The 16,588-nt window shown below is 36.6% G+C and overlaps 1 protein-coding gene across 24 annotated transcripts in view; it reads right to left on the bottom strand.

Annotated features, from left to right (window-relative positions):
• The window catches only part of LOC105226621 (plasma membrane calcium-transporting ATPase 3), a 529,385-nt gene that overhangs the window by 448,902 nt on the left and 63,895 nt on the right, over positions 1–16,588 (bottom strand). For 22 of the 24 annotated variants that reach the window (XR_007423222.1, XR_007423221.1, XM_049460155.1 and 19 more), the window contains exons 2-3: positions 279–448; positions 16–210 (exon numbers count right to left, since the gene is read on the bottom strand). Coding sequence is in view for 22 of the 24 variants with exons in the window: in XM_049460155.1 (XP_049316112.1) it covers positions 16–210; positions 279–435 (352 nt within the window). In the remaining 2 variants the exon portion in view is untranslated. Of the gene's footprint in view, positions 1–15; positions 211–278; positions 449–5,057; positions 5,133–6,699; positions 6,720–16,588 lie in introns of those variants that run through there. The other 2 variants (XM_049460157.1, XM_049460156.1) reach the window with 2 other exon arrangements.

The following is a 16,588-nucleotide window of genomic DNA, read 5'->3' as shown; positions in this document are numbered from 1 at the left end:
ATTCTAAAGACTCACGTGCATCCTCATCGGCGGGTTTGTAAAAGGATAATCCAAGTGAAACTAAAGCAGCTACTTCTAAAATAATAAGTGTCACGTCCTGTAGCGCTTCCCAAACTAATGTTAAAAAAGTTTTTGGTGGTTTCGGTGGGATAACATTTGAACCAAACGTTTCGCGCCTATGTTCAATATCAGACCTTGATCCTCTCAAGCCTTGGTAAAAATTATATGCAAGATGTTACGCATTTCATACAAAGTAAAAAGGATTAAGGTAAACTCACCATCGTTTGTGGATGTATATAATTTGTCACACAATTTATTGATACCGCCTACTTCGCTAAGTTTTACTACGCCTTCCCTGCCACGATGCTCCATAAGCTCCCGTAACTGTTTAAGAGATATCCCATATTGCGTCGGTCGTCCATCTATTGTGGCCATTTGTCAAAAAAATCTAAGAAAAAAATAAAACGTGTTTGTTAGTCTTCGAAATAAAAAAAAATATTTTATTAAATAAAAGAGTTTCTTTAATCTAACGTTCAAATTCCAATAATTTCAAATCTGAATATAAAGTTAAAATGTAGATGAATTTTAATGTTGGAAAAATTCGTATTTCAAATATTTTTATTCTTAGTAGCTGAACATAATATCTCACATTTCATTATACGTGTTTTCAGGAAATGTTAACACCAGGTAACTACTGAAATCATAATTGGGGGTGTCATGGAATAGTTGTCGGAATGAGAATTGAAACTGATCAAACAAAGTAGTGTCATGAATTCAGATATTATTGGTTTGATATTCGAAACAGAATTTGTATCGGTTTTGGGAGTCACGGAAACCAATTTTATTGGTTTGGCTATCAGAAAGAAAGCAAGAAGATAGTCGCTCAATTTGAAATGTAAGTTAAGAAATCCAGTTATTTTATTATTACAAATTAATATATCTTTATTCCTATAGGGGGAAAGATAAGTATAAAACCCGAAATGTCTTAATTATTGAGTTTTTGAAAAAAAAAAATCCGAAAAAAAGATATTAGTTTTGCAAAATGTAATAAACGTAATTCAACACCCAAATGCGTCTTTAATCATTTGTCACATTAGTAAACAGCCGATTCGAATATTAGTTTTGCGTATGTTCGGAAAGACGAAAATCCAAACAGATTCTGTGACACCATTGAAAATCAGAATTGGTTTGCGATTCTGATAGCTAAGCAATTCTTTCTTGGATTCCACAACACCCCTGAATATGGTTCCTCAAATTAATAGCATTTTGTATAGTTACAACTTTTCAAATCTTTAATGCCAGTTACGAGTACACTATTCACCAGAAAATATCATCTGCCCACGTAACCGTAACCGACTCAGATTTTTAACCGTAGCGGCAGCTTTCTTCTAAACTTTTTGACAACGTCTGCAACATCTCACATAAATTAGAAGTATACATCGTCACCTAAAATGTAAAATAACGTAGCAATATTTTCGGAAATTTACAGGGGAAAGAACGAAACACGTCATAAAATGGAACAAGAGTTAAACAAAATTTTAGATATTGGTAAAAACTGGGTTATACCCGATAGCAGAAACTTAAAATGTTGTAGGTATGTACTTATGTATACCTATGTAATTTGAAGTAGTGGGTCGAAATCAATGAAACAGTCAATTTCGAATTTTTTGATCATACGTTATTTGGCATTTTAGGTGACAATATGTTTGACAATATCAAGCAACCAAAATTATGCAATGTTACCTAACTTTCCATTAATCTATATACATACATATGTACAGTTGCCCACAAAATAATAGGAGTGCCAATCTGAAAAATGTGTTTGGTTGCATAACATTTTTAAATCACATGTAAATGACACGAAACAATAACGGGATACTAGCATTAAAATACAAAACAAATTTTTATTGTGACGATTGCTATTCTAGTTCTGCTTTGCTAGTTCTCGGAGACACTTATTATTGCTTTCCACAAAAAAATAGGAGTGTTAGATATTTCGTTTTCAAAATAGTCCTTAACATAAAAAATTTTCACAAAACTAGAAAAGTAGATATAGTTCCATAATCTAGCAGCAATTTTAATTAGTTATTATTTTATTTAATCATTGTGTTTTTCTCCCGTGGGTAAAGGAAATCATTATACAGAGGAAAAGCGGAGAACGATAAAAAAAAATTGAGAAAACTAGGAAAAACTTATAAAGAGATCCAAAAAATCGTAAAATGCTCTCCTCAAATGATAGAAAATGCCTTTAATTATAGAAACAAAAATGAAACTCGTAGACAAAAGCGCAAAACATGCACTTCAGACGATCGCAATATAGTACGCTACTGCAAAATTAATCATTTTGCTTCAGCCAGGAGCATCCATGACGAACTAAATTTGTCAGTTAATACTGAAACTGTTCGTAGGCGTTTGGAGCAGAACAAATTATTTGCCAGAAGTCCACGAAAAAGACCCCCATTAAAAAAGAAACACAAGGAAGCCCGCATATAATTTGCAAAAGAGCATGGCTCCTGACCCGCGTCTAAATGGCGAAACATATTGTGGTCAGACGGATCCAAAGTTGAGTTATTTGGTAGTACAGGCTCTAGGAACTTTGTCCGACGTCCCCCTAACTCAGAATATAATCCCCGGTTTACCACAAAAACCGTTATACATAACGATGCCAAATCATGGTACGTGGTCGTTTTTCCCATTGTGGTGTTGGTCCAATTCACTTAATTGAAGCCATCAATGACCAAAGGGTATATGTCAAAATATTATATGAGGTAAAGTTAACACATGCCTCATGGTATATGCCATTGATATGGGTATATCAACGGGATAATGACTCTAAATAGCAAGTGCGCAAAAAAATGGTTTAGGGCCAACGGAGTTGAGGTTATGTGGTGATCTGCTTAGTCTCCTGACCTCAACCCCATTGAAAACCTGTGGACATATATCAAGAAGAAAATAGCTGAAGAGAAACCAATCAATTCGAGAGATTTATGGCAAGTAGTGGAAGAGACTTCCAAAGGAATACCAATAAAGCGTTGCCAGGATATCATGGACTCCATGCCTCGGAGATGTGATGCTGTGTTAAAAAAATCGAGGTTATTCAACGGAAAATTAATTATTTTAATATTTTGTGAAACTTTGGAAGCATTTTATATTAAAAATATAGAACGGTCACGTATTTCATAAAATACTCCTATTTTTTTGTGGAACTAGTTTTTTAGTTTACTTGATATAAGCTGCGATATAAAATTTTGCTTATACTTAATTGAAATAAATGAAATCTGGAAATATTAATAGATCTTTAACAAATTACATTGTGCAAAAATTTTGAAAAAACAAACATTTTTGTTAATGAAAAATAACAATTCGTTTTTCTCATGTGGCCACTCCTAATTTTTTGTGGACAACTGTATGTATAAGTATTTTTTATATAAGCCGAGTTAGTTACACTATTTGTAACTCAAGAACAGCTGAACCAATTTGGCTGAAAATTAGTGTGAAGGTAGCTTAGAACCAGGGGACGGACATAGGATACATTTTATTTCATTAAGCATGTGTACAAAATTCATGTAAGAATCATTTAAAAATTTTATTACTTCGAAAAAACAAAAAAATAGGTAAAATAAATAACAACACAGAGCTAATGCCGGTGAACACTAATTTTCGTATGCATGCATACTTTGTATATGGGTTATCCCGATTGTTGCTCCTAAACAAGGCGGTTTTTGGGACGAACCCGTCAGATATTTTTAATATCACAACAAAAAATGGCATTGACATTTTCGTCGTCAAGCCATTGCGGCTACTTTGCTAAGGCGAAGGACGCAAATGCACTCGTAACTAAACGCGACATCTGACATAAAAGCATAGCGGCATAACTGCAATGTTGATACAAATTTCTATTATAATTTAAGATATACAGAGAAACATAGCAGTGCAATATTAAACAGATACGAAGAAATATATGCGTACAATCAGAAACTGATCCTTCCTCAAAAATAATACAATTGCCAAATATTGGGAGTGGTAGAATAGAACTGCAGCCAAACACGCACTGCAATGGATCGTAACTGGCTCAATAATCGGTCGATGAATATTATACCACGTGCATCCCAAAAGACTAATACAATAACCTTGTCAACCGACTTTTTCTTCTTTCCATGCTTGAGGACAGGCTCCTAATGTGCAGTTCACTAGGCTGGCTGTCAATTGGACTCCAGTGTGAAATGATAGCTGATTATAAATCATATAGGTGGAATTAGTCGTACCTTCTAACCACAGTAAAGCATGGACAGGTCCTCTAATTAAATTAATAGAAGAGAAAACCGAAAGCGAAGCATTAGAAACAGTCAGAATTTTCAAAAATTCTGTTTTTTTATTTGCTCAAAGTATAAGGGTAATATAATATGTAGCTTAGAAATTCTCTCTCATTATTTGAAGTAAATTCGACAAATACTTTTCCGAGTTATTCGATAATTAGCAAAGGGTTCTCGGGCGCTCTGGAACGTTCGAGAGTAGGCAGCCGATCTTTTCGTCTTTTCACGCTTGGGAACCGGTTCATTATGCCATGTTTCTACTATCACACACCGACACAAAAATTCAGTTTTACTACGATTAAAGAGCAGTCAAACACTTCTCAGAATCCGTAATTTGTTGTTTTTGTTAGATTATGAACTTGCGAGGCACCCACTTTGCACATAACTTTCGGGTCTTTGGGGCGCATTGTCTCGGTGCTCATATCGCTTTTTTCCAACTTAGCAAAACTCTTTTCAATCGTTGATTTCCTTGGTGCAAAGCCCAAATTCAACAGTATTTTCCCCCCAAAAAGCAATGCTTTATTAACACACGAAAAAGCATTTGATCAATTTTTTTGTAAACTAACTCAAGTTGCTCCACAAAAATCTCATTAACTAATACTTATAATCTAATAGAAATCACAAAGAGTAGTAGTAGTAGTATTATCCAAGTGTCAGCCACAGTAAAGCATGGACGGGCCGTCTAGTATACTTACATATTAAAAACAACAAATAAAGAAAGCACGTATAAAAAAATATACTTACATACATCTACTTCTATATGTCTAGCGCGGCAATATTATTTGATATTATGTAAATTTAAATGTTTGAATGGACGCAGCTAAAATAAACCGTCTGGGTTTCTAATGATAAACATAGTGCGTATGAGTATTTTGTTTTACTTTTCGATTTACAGATGTTAATATTCACGGTACACAAGCAAGCGTAAAAAATCGTATCTAAAACAAGTAAGGAAGGGCTAAGTTCGGGTGTCACCGAACATTTTATACTCTCGCATGATAAAGTGATAATCGCGATTTCATTATCCGTCATTTACATATTTTTTTATTTTGCTGTAAAATTAGAAATTATTAGATTAGTAGTTCCTGAAATATGGTTTTTGATCCATACGTGGGCGACGCCACGCCCATTTTCAATTTAAAAAAAAAGCCTGACTGCAGCTTCCTTGTGCCATTTCTTCCGTAAAATTTAGTGTTTCTGACGTTTTTTGTTAGTCGGTTAACGCACTTTAAGTGATTTTCAACATAACCTTTGTATGGGAGGTGGGCATGGTTATTATCCGATTTCTTCCATTTTTGAACTGTATATGGAAATGCCTGAAGGAAACGACTCTATAGAGTTAGGTTGACATAGCTATAGTAGTTTCCGAGATATGTACAAAAAACGTTATAGGGGGACGGGCCACGCCCACTTTTCCCAAAAAATTACGTCCAAATATGCCCCTCCCTAATGCGATCCTTTGTGCCAAATTTCACTTTAATATCTTTATTTATGGCTTAGTTATGACACTTTATAGGTTTTCGGTTTTCGCCATTTTGTGGGCGTGGCAGAGGGCCGATTTTGCCCATCTTAACCTTCTTATGGAGCCAAGAAATACGTGTACCAAGTTTCATCACGATATCTCAATTTTTACTCAAGTTACAGCTTGCACGGACGGACGGACAGACATCCGGATTTCAACTCTACTCGTCACCCTGATCACTTTGGTATATATAACCCTACTCTTTTAGTTTTAGGACTTACAAACAAGCGTTATGTGAACAAAACTATAATACTCTCCTTAGCAACTTTGTTGCGAGAGTATAAAAACACCAGACGAAAAGTAAAACAAAATACTAAACGCACTGTGTTTATCATTAAAAAACAAGAGTTTATATATAGACAATCTGTAAAAATAAACATAGTATTTTTACATATTTCACAATTTTTCGCAAAATTGTTTAATCATATAATTGTTTAATCGAAATATGTGTGTCTGGGTTTCTAATGATAAACACAGTGCGTATGAGTATTTTGTTTTACTTTTCGATTTACACAAACAAGCGTAAGAAATCGTATCTAAAAAAAAAACACCAGACGAAAAATAAAACAAAATACTCATACGCACTGTGTTTATCATTAGAAAACAAGAGTTTATATATAGACAATCTGTAAAAATATGCATAGTATTTTTTACATATTTCAGAATTTTTCACAAAATTGTTCAATCGAAGTATGTGCGAAATTTCGAGTCCGAATTCACTTAGCTATTTTTGTCAGTAGATATACGATTTATATTCGAAGTCTTCTTTTTGAAGTTTTCACATTACTCCACTTTCTTCTGGTTAATGCTTTTCTCAAAGTGCTTCAAACGATCTGAGTTAAGTGATAACATAATTATATTTACATGTATTGGTTGGTTCACTAAGTAATTTCGTTTGCTGACAACGGCTGACCTTATTGATTTTTTGCAGCCAATTTCACACTTTACCGCTTTACCATTATGTTTTTAAACAGCTGATATAGTAGGAATTGCATGTGAAAAATTTTCTTAAATATTTTGGAATAGTTCTTGTTTGCTGCCCTATCGAAAAAGGGCAATCGAAAACAGCATTTTCGGCATATCTTCTGTTTAACTATCAAAAGGATAAAAATGCAATTCAAGCAAGGCGAATGTTGTGGGATGTGTACGATAAATGTGTTGGCCAAATGCCAATGCCAAAATTGGTTTGCAAAATTTCGTTCCGGTTATTTAGATCACAAATAAATGGTCATATGGTGGCATACTTCAAAGGCATTTTTCGTTTCAGCCCGTTTCATTAATTTCTTCTTGATTTGTTCACAAGAAAGTGAAAGAATAAAATGGATTTTAAAATTGTATTAAATGGGAAATAGACGTGGTTGTATAGTTCGATTTCACTTATTTTCACACTGAATATAAGTAAAATGTCACATACCGAATTTGGTAGAAACCGGTCGGATATCGAGATATGTGTTTTCACCTAAAAGTGGGCGGTGTCACGCCCATTGTCGAATTTTCACAACGACTCCCATAAAGCCGTCTCATATCATCTCGAAAAAAATTTAATGTCTGGCGTATTTAGTTATTGATTTATCGCACTTTTAGTTGTTTTTAACAGTACCGTTATATGGGGGGTGGACAGGATTAACCCGATTTCATCCATTTCTACATCGTCGGTAGGAATTCTCATAATATTTGCGATATGCGAATTTAGCTGTTGTACCGTAAGTGGTTTGAGAGATATGTACATTAAACTTATTAGAGGGCGATGTCACGCCCACGGACTAATGGACGGAGAGACAACTAACCAAGCATTTTCGCGAATAATTTTTGTGGAATAGTGCTTAAATTGGCTCTTAATAACAGCAAAATAAATTTTCAACAGAATAACGACCCAATATGCTATATCGTATTTTGTACGTGAAAGGTATACAGTTGAAAATAACTTCATATGCCCCGCAATTACCTAGACATTAATCCTATTTAAAATATCTTGAACTTTTAGAAATTCGTATTCGAAAATATCGAATTTCATCAAAAGAGTGCCTAGCCCTTACAGGCTAAATGGATATATCGAGAAAACCAACGTCAAGACTTGTTCGAGATGATTTCCACATCTACATCATACCTCTGAAGGACAAAATGTACGTAAAGACTTCCAAAGACGCAAAAAAGGTTATTCCAAGCGTTCAACGTGGTCTCCATTCTGCTGGTGTAATGATTTGGTGGGGAGTCTCCTCTAAAGATGTTTTATTTCTTCACTTCTGTGAAAACGGGTGTATACAAATTTTTTCTAGCCCCATATATGTACCCATCAATAATTTCTAACTTACCTGTACCTTGGCTTTTTACCGTATATATAGATACATATGCCAGATATCTTAAACAAATTATGTTAATGTATAGTATAATCTTGGATATACATACCTTTGGAGAAATAGATCTACGATTAATTACTTCATATCTTTACTGATATAATAAAAATAATGATTTTCATTACTTATCATAACATTATACTGAATATATCGGTAAATTAATTATGTGTCATCTTAATAAAATTACGTGGAAATATGTTCTCGATCTCAGTTAAGTTTAATGACGAAGGTAGCCCTGACATTCTTCAAGCCTCATTATATCCAATTTAATGACTGTCCATAGACTTAACACCGTTTAATAAGATTCAATAATTTAAAGAAATGTAGTAGACATACTATTGAAACTAACATGATTTAGCACTGAATATAAACAAAATAGGTTCGACCTTTGGCTGGGCCCATATTCTTAACACGTTCAGGACGGCGTGACCCACCGGTGGGTCATGCACTTATGTTTCATCTGGCGGCGTGACCCACCGGTTATACCATTTACGGTTTTGCGCAACGAATTGTAATATGATGCCAATTGATCGGAAATATCAACTCCATTTTTTGCGTTATTGTAGTCAAAAATTGCATCGGAGTTGCGCCTACCATTTATTCCTTCAATAATGGAACAAGTGTGACCATTGCATGTCGTTAGCATGCAAACTAGCCTTTTGTCTGTCCATTTTAGAACTCCTTTAGAGTTTTCAAAAGATACAACGTCATCACGTCCTGTGACAGAAATATCTGATAAATTGAAAATGGATTATCACAATCAATATTTTCTGCCAAAAACTCTTCTTCCTTCGTAAACTGATTTAAGCTGTTGCTTCTTCCTGTTACTTCCTGCCATTCTGTGTCATCATCATTATTTTCCGAATCAGTTTCTACAAAATCTTGCGTCGTAATATCTTCTGAAGAAGATGAAAGTACCCTCAGCCTTGATCCTTTTCTGCGAAACACAACTAAGGATTCACTTGATGAAGAATCCATTTTCTTGGGGTAAAAATTCTAGTTACCGAAAAATTATACAGGCTAGGTGTTTCAAATCTACTTACCAATAAAATCAAAAGAATAGAAAATAACTATAACAAGCGGATTGCACGAGTTATGGTTATAGGTGGAGCTGGGCTGCGGTAATTGTAGTCTGCTTGAACACTCAAAGGAAAGTGAAGTATGTTTTATTCTTTTGCATGGCACGAAGCCACTATTTAGAGTACAGAATATTTTGAGTAACAAGTATTCTTAGAAATAACGGTTAACCTATCAGTCGACGCAGCCGGTCGTGTGCTGAAAACAGAGCCTTTTGCATGGCATGGCGCCACTACTTCGTACAAAATATTTAGAGTAGTGGCAGTATTTTGCTGGATGTGCATTAGAAGTCGAAGTAGAATCTTCACTCTTCGCGGTTTAGTGAGCAGTCGTCTGGTTGCCGTGGTGGCTTGGCGGGAGGAGAGGCTGGGTCGATGGTAACTCACGTTCGAACAGTTATGCAAGAACAAAGAAAGAATATCGCTTGCAACCTGCTCTAACGCTACAATAGATTTGTTATCTAGCATTCTGTGCTTTTTTTGCTGTTAATTTTCAAAGCACAGCTCCTTGAAAGCTCAGATGGTAATTTTGTTGCTATATTGTGAGCATTATTTACTGTATTTGCAACGAGAACAACTTAGCTTGCTTCTTTCAATGCTTTTAATCTGCCATGATCTCGCGTTGCTCATTATTTTGTTTTGGCTTAGCTATTTATTGTGCTACGAGCCGCCAGATGGAACGTACTAGTAAAACCTGCGCCGTCCTCAACGTGTTAATATAATGATTTCGGTCCATCGGGAAGACTGTTCTCTGATATGAAAGATATTTTATCAAATCCACTATCTCCGTGCTTCTTCTATACCTTACCTGTACTATTTTTTTATTACCTTACCTGTTTTATTTTATGTAAGTTTAAAGTGTAAGTGTACTTTCTTCTATGACACAGAAACTGATTGACTTTCCGTGTCAGAATTACTACTTGACTACAAAAAAAGTTGTTTTTGCATTGGATTGGTGCCATTACGACAGCCCACAAGATCATATATGAAACATTACCAGTTAGCCAAATCAACGGCAATGTCGACTTTCCTTGTCGTGAAGGTAATGCTCTGTATTTGGTGATATCAAAAAAGCGTACTGTGTCTTGAACTTTTAAAACTTAGTGAAACCATTAAGAGAAACAACTCATCAAACTGGTGCAAAATGCCCTGAATTTGCGACTAAACATGATAAAATAATTGTTTTGATTACTCGAAAATGCAGATGTTTCATTCGATGTGTAAGAGCTTGCATTGGCGTGGTAAAGCAAATAGTTGTGTATCACTCAGAATTTACTATTATGAGTTGTTCTAGTGGTATGCTTGCGACAGGGCATGTTTAAAAAACGGGCAATCAATCTCACGATGGGTCACATGACGAACTTGCAATATTAGTTTGCGCAGAGCATCAACAGTTTCTGGAACAACAGCTGATTTTGCATGATTTTCACCAAATTCGTTTTGGAGATATTTACAACTTCGATTGAATTAACCATATAATCGACAAACACCGGTCATTGATAAATCTTCATTGTCATAAATTTAATTAAGTTCAAAAGTTAAACGTTGAATAAAGAGAAGTCGTTTGGTTTCGTCCACGTAACACACAAAATGCTAATAGATCTAAAAAGCGATATTTCTTAATGTGGGTGGCTCAAGTATTTCATAAAATATGTCATGATTAGGACCAATACTATACAGGGTTTGCCCGGAAAGTAATCGAAACCAATCGATACAATTATTTCAAAACTTTCAAAACAGGCGTCTTTTGCGTCGATACAACGCTGCCCCGCGATTTCCAAGCATTGAAGGCGCCACTGAAGGCATTCTCCGGAATAGCCTTGAGAGCCAAGGTGCATGCTGCTTGTGGTCTAAAAATGTTTGTCTTTCATCGACTTTTTCAGGCAAACAAACAAAAAAAAGTCCGACCACATCTGGGCTGTAGGGCGGCTGCGGAAGCGTTGGAATGCCGGCCTTGGTTAGATTGTCACAATAAAGGCGGTGTGAGCCGGGGCGTTGTTGTGGTAGAACTTCCATCAGCTGCGATGTCTTGTCGGACTCGATTGACCATTATTTTGAGTCTCGTGAGGACTTCCACGTAAAACTTGACGTTGATTGTTTGTGCAGGAGGAATATATTTATGGTGGACAAAGACTTTGAAGACAAAAAAAACATCGTTTTCACTTTGAATTTGCTCATTCTTCCTTTTTTTGGGCAAGGAAACTCCGGCGTGTGCCACTGGGAAGATTGCCTCTTTGCCTCTCTAAAGCATCACCTGGGTAAGCCTGCTTGATCAAATCAAACGTGTCTGTGGCAGATTTGACGAGTTTCACACAGAAATTAATCGCGTACCTCTGCTCTAACAAACACCGCATTTTCGGCTTACACCACTCACAGAAACACGTCGCGCGAAAATGTTTGTCCTGACTCTCCAGGTGCTTGGAGACAACTGACCAGCCGCTCGCTCATTAGCTAGGCTAGCCCTCTACCCAATCCAGTCGGTGCGCGCACTCTCCGATGTACGATCTCGGCGGAAGAAAATCAGTCCTATTACTTTACGAACAAACTTGTCTTATTTATCGCCTTAATTCTAACAAGTGCAGACGTACTAACCTCAACATAGTGGTTTACCTGGAACTGACACATTTCTGCAAAACTACAGCACCTAACACTTAAAGCGTAAATTAGTTATTGGATAAAAACTCAAACCGATGCTTAAACGATAAATCCATTGTACACAATAAAGCCAAGGTGCCTGCGCAACTAGTACTCAATGCCACGGGACCAAACAAGTGCAACGAGAATATACATAGAGATCTTGAAATATCAATGGTAAACACAGAAGTAACAAATACCTTCTTCTTCTTTACTGGCGTTAACACCGCTTACGCGATTATAGCCGAGTCAACAACAGCGCGCCAGTCGTTTTTTCTTTTCGCTACGTGGCGCCAATTGGATATTCCAAGCGAAGCCAGGTCCTTCTCCACTTGGTCCTTTAACGGAATGGAGGTCTTCTTCTTCCTCTGCTTCCCGCGGCGGGTACTGCGTCGAATACTTTCAGAGCTGGAGTGTTTTCATCCATCCGGACAACATGAGCGTAGCCGCTGTCTTTTAATTCGCTGAACTATGTCAATGTCGTCGTATATCTCGTACAGCTCATCGTTCCATCGAATGCGATATTCGCCGTGGCCAACGCGCAAAGGACTATAAATCTTTCGCAGAACTTTTCTCTCGAAAACTCGCAACGTCGACTCATCCGTTGTTGTCATCGTCCAAGTCTCTGCACCATATAGCAGGACGGGAATTATGAGCGACTTATAGAGTTTGGTTTTTGTTTGTCGAGAGAAGACTTTGCTTCTCAATTGCCCACTCAGTCCAAAGTAGCACCTGTTGGTAAGAGTTATCCTGCGTTAGATTTCTAGGCTGACATTGTTGGTGGTGTTAATGCTGGTTCCTAAATAGACGAAATTATATACAACTTCAAAGTTATGACTGTCAACAGTGACGTGAGAGCCAAGTCGCGAGTGCGACGACTGTTTGTTTGATGACAGGGGATATTTCGTCATCAACGTCATCGGCATACGCCAGCAGCTGTACACTCTTATAAAAGATTGTATCTGCTCGATTAAGTTCTGCAGCTCGAATAATTTTCTCCAGCAGCAGATTGAAGAAGTCGCACGATAGGGAGTCCCCTTGTCAGAACCTCGTTTGGTATCGAACGGCTCGGAGAGGTCCTTCCCGATCCTGACGGAGCTTTTGGTGCTGCTCAACGTGAGTTTACACAGCCGTATTAGTTTTGCGGGGATACCAAATTCAGACATCGCGGCATAAAGGCAGCTCCTTTTCGTGCTGTCGAAGGCAGCTTTGAAATCGACGAAGAGGTGGTGTGTGTCGATTCTACTTTCACGGGTCTTTTTTAATATTTGGCGCATGGTGAATAGCTGGTCGGTTGTTGATTTACCAGGTCTAAAGCCACACTGATAAGGTCCAATCAGTTTGTTGACGGTGGGCTTTAATCTTTCATACAATACGCTCGACAGAACCTTATATGCGATGTTGAGGAGGGTAATCCCACGGTAGTTGGCGCAGATTGTGATTTGTGTGATTAAGCCAACTCCAACAAAAATATGTCAGATAAAAGAATTAGATGCTTTGTTTAAAAAACTTGTCTTATTTACTTCAGTATTTTATTGGGGACTGCGTTTGCAAGCTTTTTTCCTTTTAAGCAGTGTTTTTGGTCCGGGGTAATTTTGCTCTATTCGTTTTTTAGAATTTGCCATCGTGTAAATAGTGTTTTTCGCCGCAACTGCTCTTTAAATAAATCCCCATAGATTCTCTAAGAGGCTTAGTTCAAGGGTTAAGGGTTGCAATGTGATTCATTACAAGCCAGTCCTTAACCTGTGCTTTTGGTCGATACTCTGCTGAAAAATCCAAGGTTTTTCGTTGAAATGTTCTGCTAAAATATTTCTGTAAATACTGCGAGCCATTTGGCCCTACTCCGAATGAAGTGCAGCATCCCCATAACATGGACTGATGATGCACCATGTCTCACACTTTTTTTGATATCGTTGGTTTAATTCTTGTAGTGGTGGTCCCCTCATTAAACTTGGATTCATCACTTCAAACCAATAGATCCTAGAAACTTTAATCCGTTTGCTGGTGGTCTCCCGGAAACGCTGCTCTTCGCTTGATGGTCAACTTTGATTCATTCAGTTTGTATCTGCAATTCTATTGTTAATTTGCTATTTGTCTATCGTCGTTAATGGTTCATTTTCTGTTTTCAAAGAGCAGATTTTTATTGATCTTATATTTCCTAAAATAATGCAAAGCATTCTTAACTCTTCCTCTAGAAAAAGTCAAATGTAAATTCCGTTAATTTCGAAATATTTTTGTACCTTTGGCCTTGCAACTCGTGATGTAAACTCATTCCGTGTAAGAATTTGTTTTACAGTGTCATGGGAAATAGTGACACCACACTAATTCCGGAAATCAGTAGGGCTCTGGTCGAAATTCGCGGGTCATTGCGTATTTTTCTTATAATTTTTCGCTCTTCTCTGACAGATATTTTACGCGGCCGGCCACTCGAATTCTTTGCTTCCAACCTGCCTTCCTTGTTTGCACGTACATTATTGATAACTGTTCTACACTTTTACGAATCTGGTGATTATAATATCCAATTGAGCCACATCAAACGAGATTCTTTTGCCAGACACTTAAATTTTTGAACACAAAACCGACCGTAGCACTATTTTTTCACTAAATTCAAACGGTAAAATGCTGGTTGAAGTGAAATACAGTACAAGTCAAAACACTTTCTTGACACGTTGAATTTTACAGTTTTTTTATATTTTTTTATGGTTTTAATACATTTCTCTTGCCTATTTTTACCAATTTCATTTCACTTATCGTTTTAAGATATCTAAATAATTATAATCAACTTACTAAAATGTGTTATCGAAATATAACTTACTTTTATATAAGTACTTATGTATTAAGAAATCATAAAAAGATACATTTTTCTCTCGTTAAAACACCTTCTTGACATGGAATACAGTACACTACTGTGATAAAATTGAAAGATGAATTTTGTCCATTTCATCTCCTTCAAAGTAAACCTGCAGCTGCAATACACTTATGCCAACGAATTTTCCAGTAATCGTAGCACTTGCAAAAGTCTAAGTTAAAAATTCACCTTTCAATTTGATCATTAGCTACTTCGACACAGATAACTAAACCTTTTCCATACCGTTATACAAATGCAAAGTTACTTCGATGTCTTTATATTCTGAAACGTAACTTTGCCAAGCAGTGAGCACAAGTATTCAGTATATTCAAATGAAAATTTTTATTTCAACATCATTAAAATTCGATTTTGTATTTTTTGAATTAAAAAAACTCGCAACCTAACTTCTAAAGGTAATAGTCATTCTGCATGCCAAGAAATCATCGGTATAACTGTCAGACCAACGCTATCATAGTCTATCAATAGTCTACTCGAACGTCAGCATCATAGCATGCGTCATAACTAATAGACTAGTCAGTGAACAACGCAGAATCGTGGGTCGAGTCAGCTGGCACGACCTATCTTATGGGCGCGCAATGTAACTGAACAGTGAAAAACGCTACTCCCTTCTCTCTGACGTGACGATTACGTGAGAATTTTGGATTTTTGCCGTCGCAAACGTCGCAGCGTCGAAATTCGAGAACAAATACTTAAAAAAGTTACGTTTGAATTCATTTGGTAAAACTATTAGGCGATCAAAATCAATAGTGTAAACAATATATTGCATTCCTAGTCTCAATCACCAGCAAGCAAACCGGAATCTGATCGCCCATCTATCAATTTGCCGAAGAGAAAGTTTAAAAAGCCTAAAATTACAGGCGTATAAATAGGAAATACTTTGGAAAATGAGAAAAATCGCTTTTTATACCTGCGTACTCGGAAAAAACCTATTTGCACGTAAAATTATCAAAAACAAAACACTCCGAGTGTACTTCGTAGACAGGTACACCGATGAATCAAGAGAACTCTGCGCGAATCAATTTTTTAGTGATGAAAACAAGTTAAACTTATTCAGCGTGATGGCAAACAAAACATTTTGCACGAAACGAATGAAAGGCTTTTAGCGAAAAAACCGGAAGTGGTTCAGACGATGCATAGGGCTGCATGTTGGCGAATGGAGTCGGGAAAATGGACTTTGTGGAAAGAAATATAGACCACAGCGTTCATTTAGACGTTCCGACAAACAATTACTAAGGTTCTATAAGAGAGTTAGGTCTTGGTGAAGCCTAACATTTCCAACAAGATAATGATCAGAAGCACACATCCCATATTGTTAAGGAGCGTTTACACTATAATGTACAGAAACAACTCCATTCGCCACCTCAATGACTGGAACTTAAACCAACAGAACATTTGTGGGATGAATCCGGCATACATAATACAAACATACGGGAATACGGTTGGAGACAATAGTGCAGATAAAGGAGACCCAAATAAGTAGTAACAAATTAATATCTTTATATATATAAACCTTCTGACCGTGTGTTTGCATTTGAACTGCTCCTAAACGGATGGACCGATTTTGATGAAATTTTGTGTGTATGTTCAAGGAGATTCGAGAATTTGGTCCACTGAAAAATGTTTTTTTAAATTAATTTTTCATTTGTAATTAATTGCTAATTTTAAATGTTTGACCGATGGATGGCGCTACCATCACAGTATTCAATATTCAAACCTTAAATTGGCGTAAACGTGCATTAAAGAAAACGATGCCAAAGTAAAAGGCGACATCTGTGGATAAAGTTTTTATATTGTGGACAGAGTTGTTCGTTCTTAAGTAA

This window comes from Bactrocera dorsalis, chromosome 6 (genome assembly GCF_023373825.1).
Source record: "Bactrocera dorsalis isolate Fly_Bdor chromosome 6, ASM2337382v1, whole genome shotgun sequence".
Classification (NCBI taxonomy): domain Eukaryota; kingdom Metazoa; phylum Arthropoda; class Insecta; order Diptera; family Tephritidae; genus Bactrocera; species Bactrocera dorsalis.
This window is presented reverse-complemented; position numbering and strand designations above follow the sequence as displayed.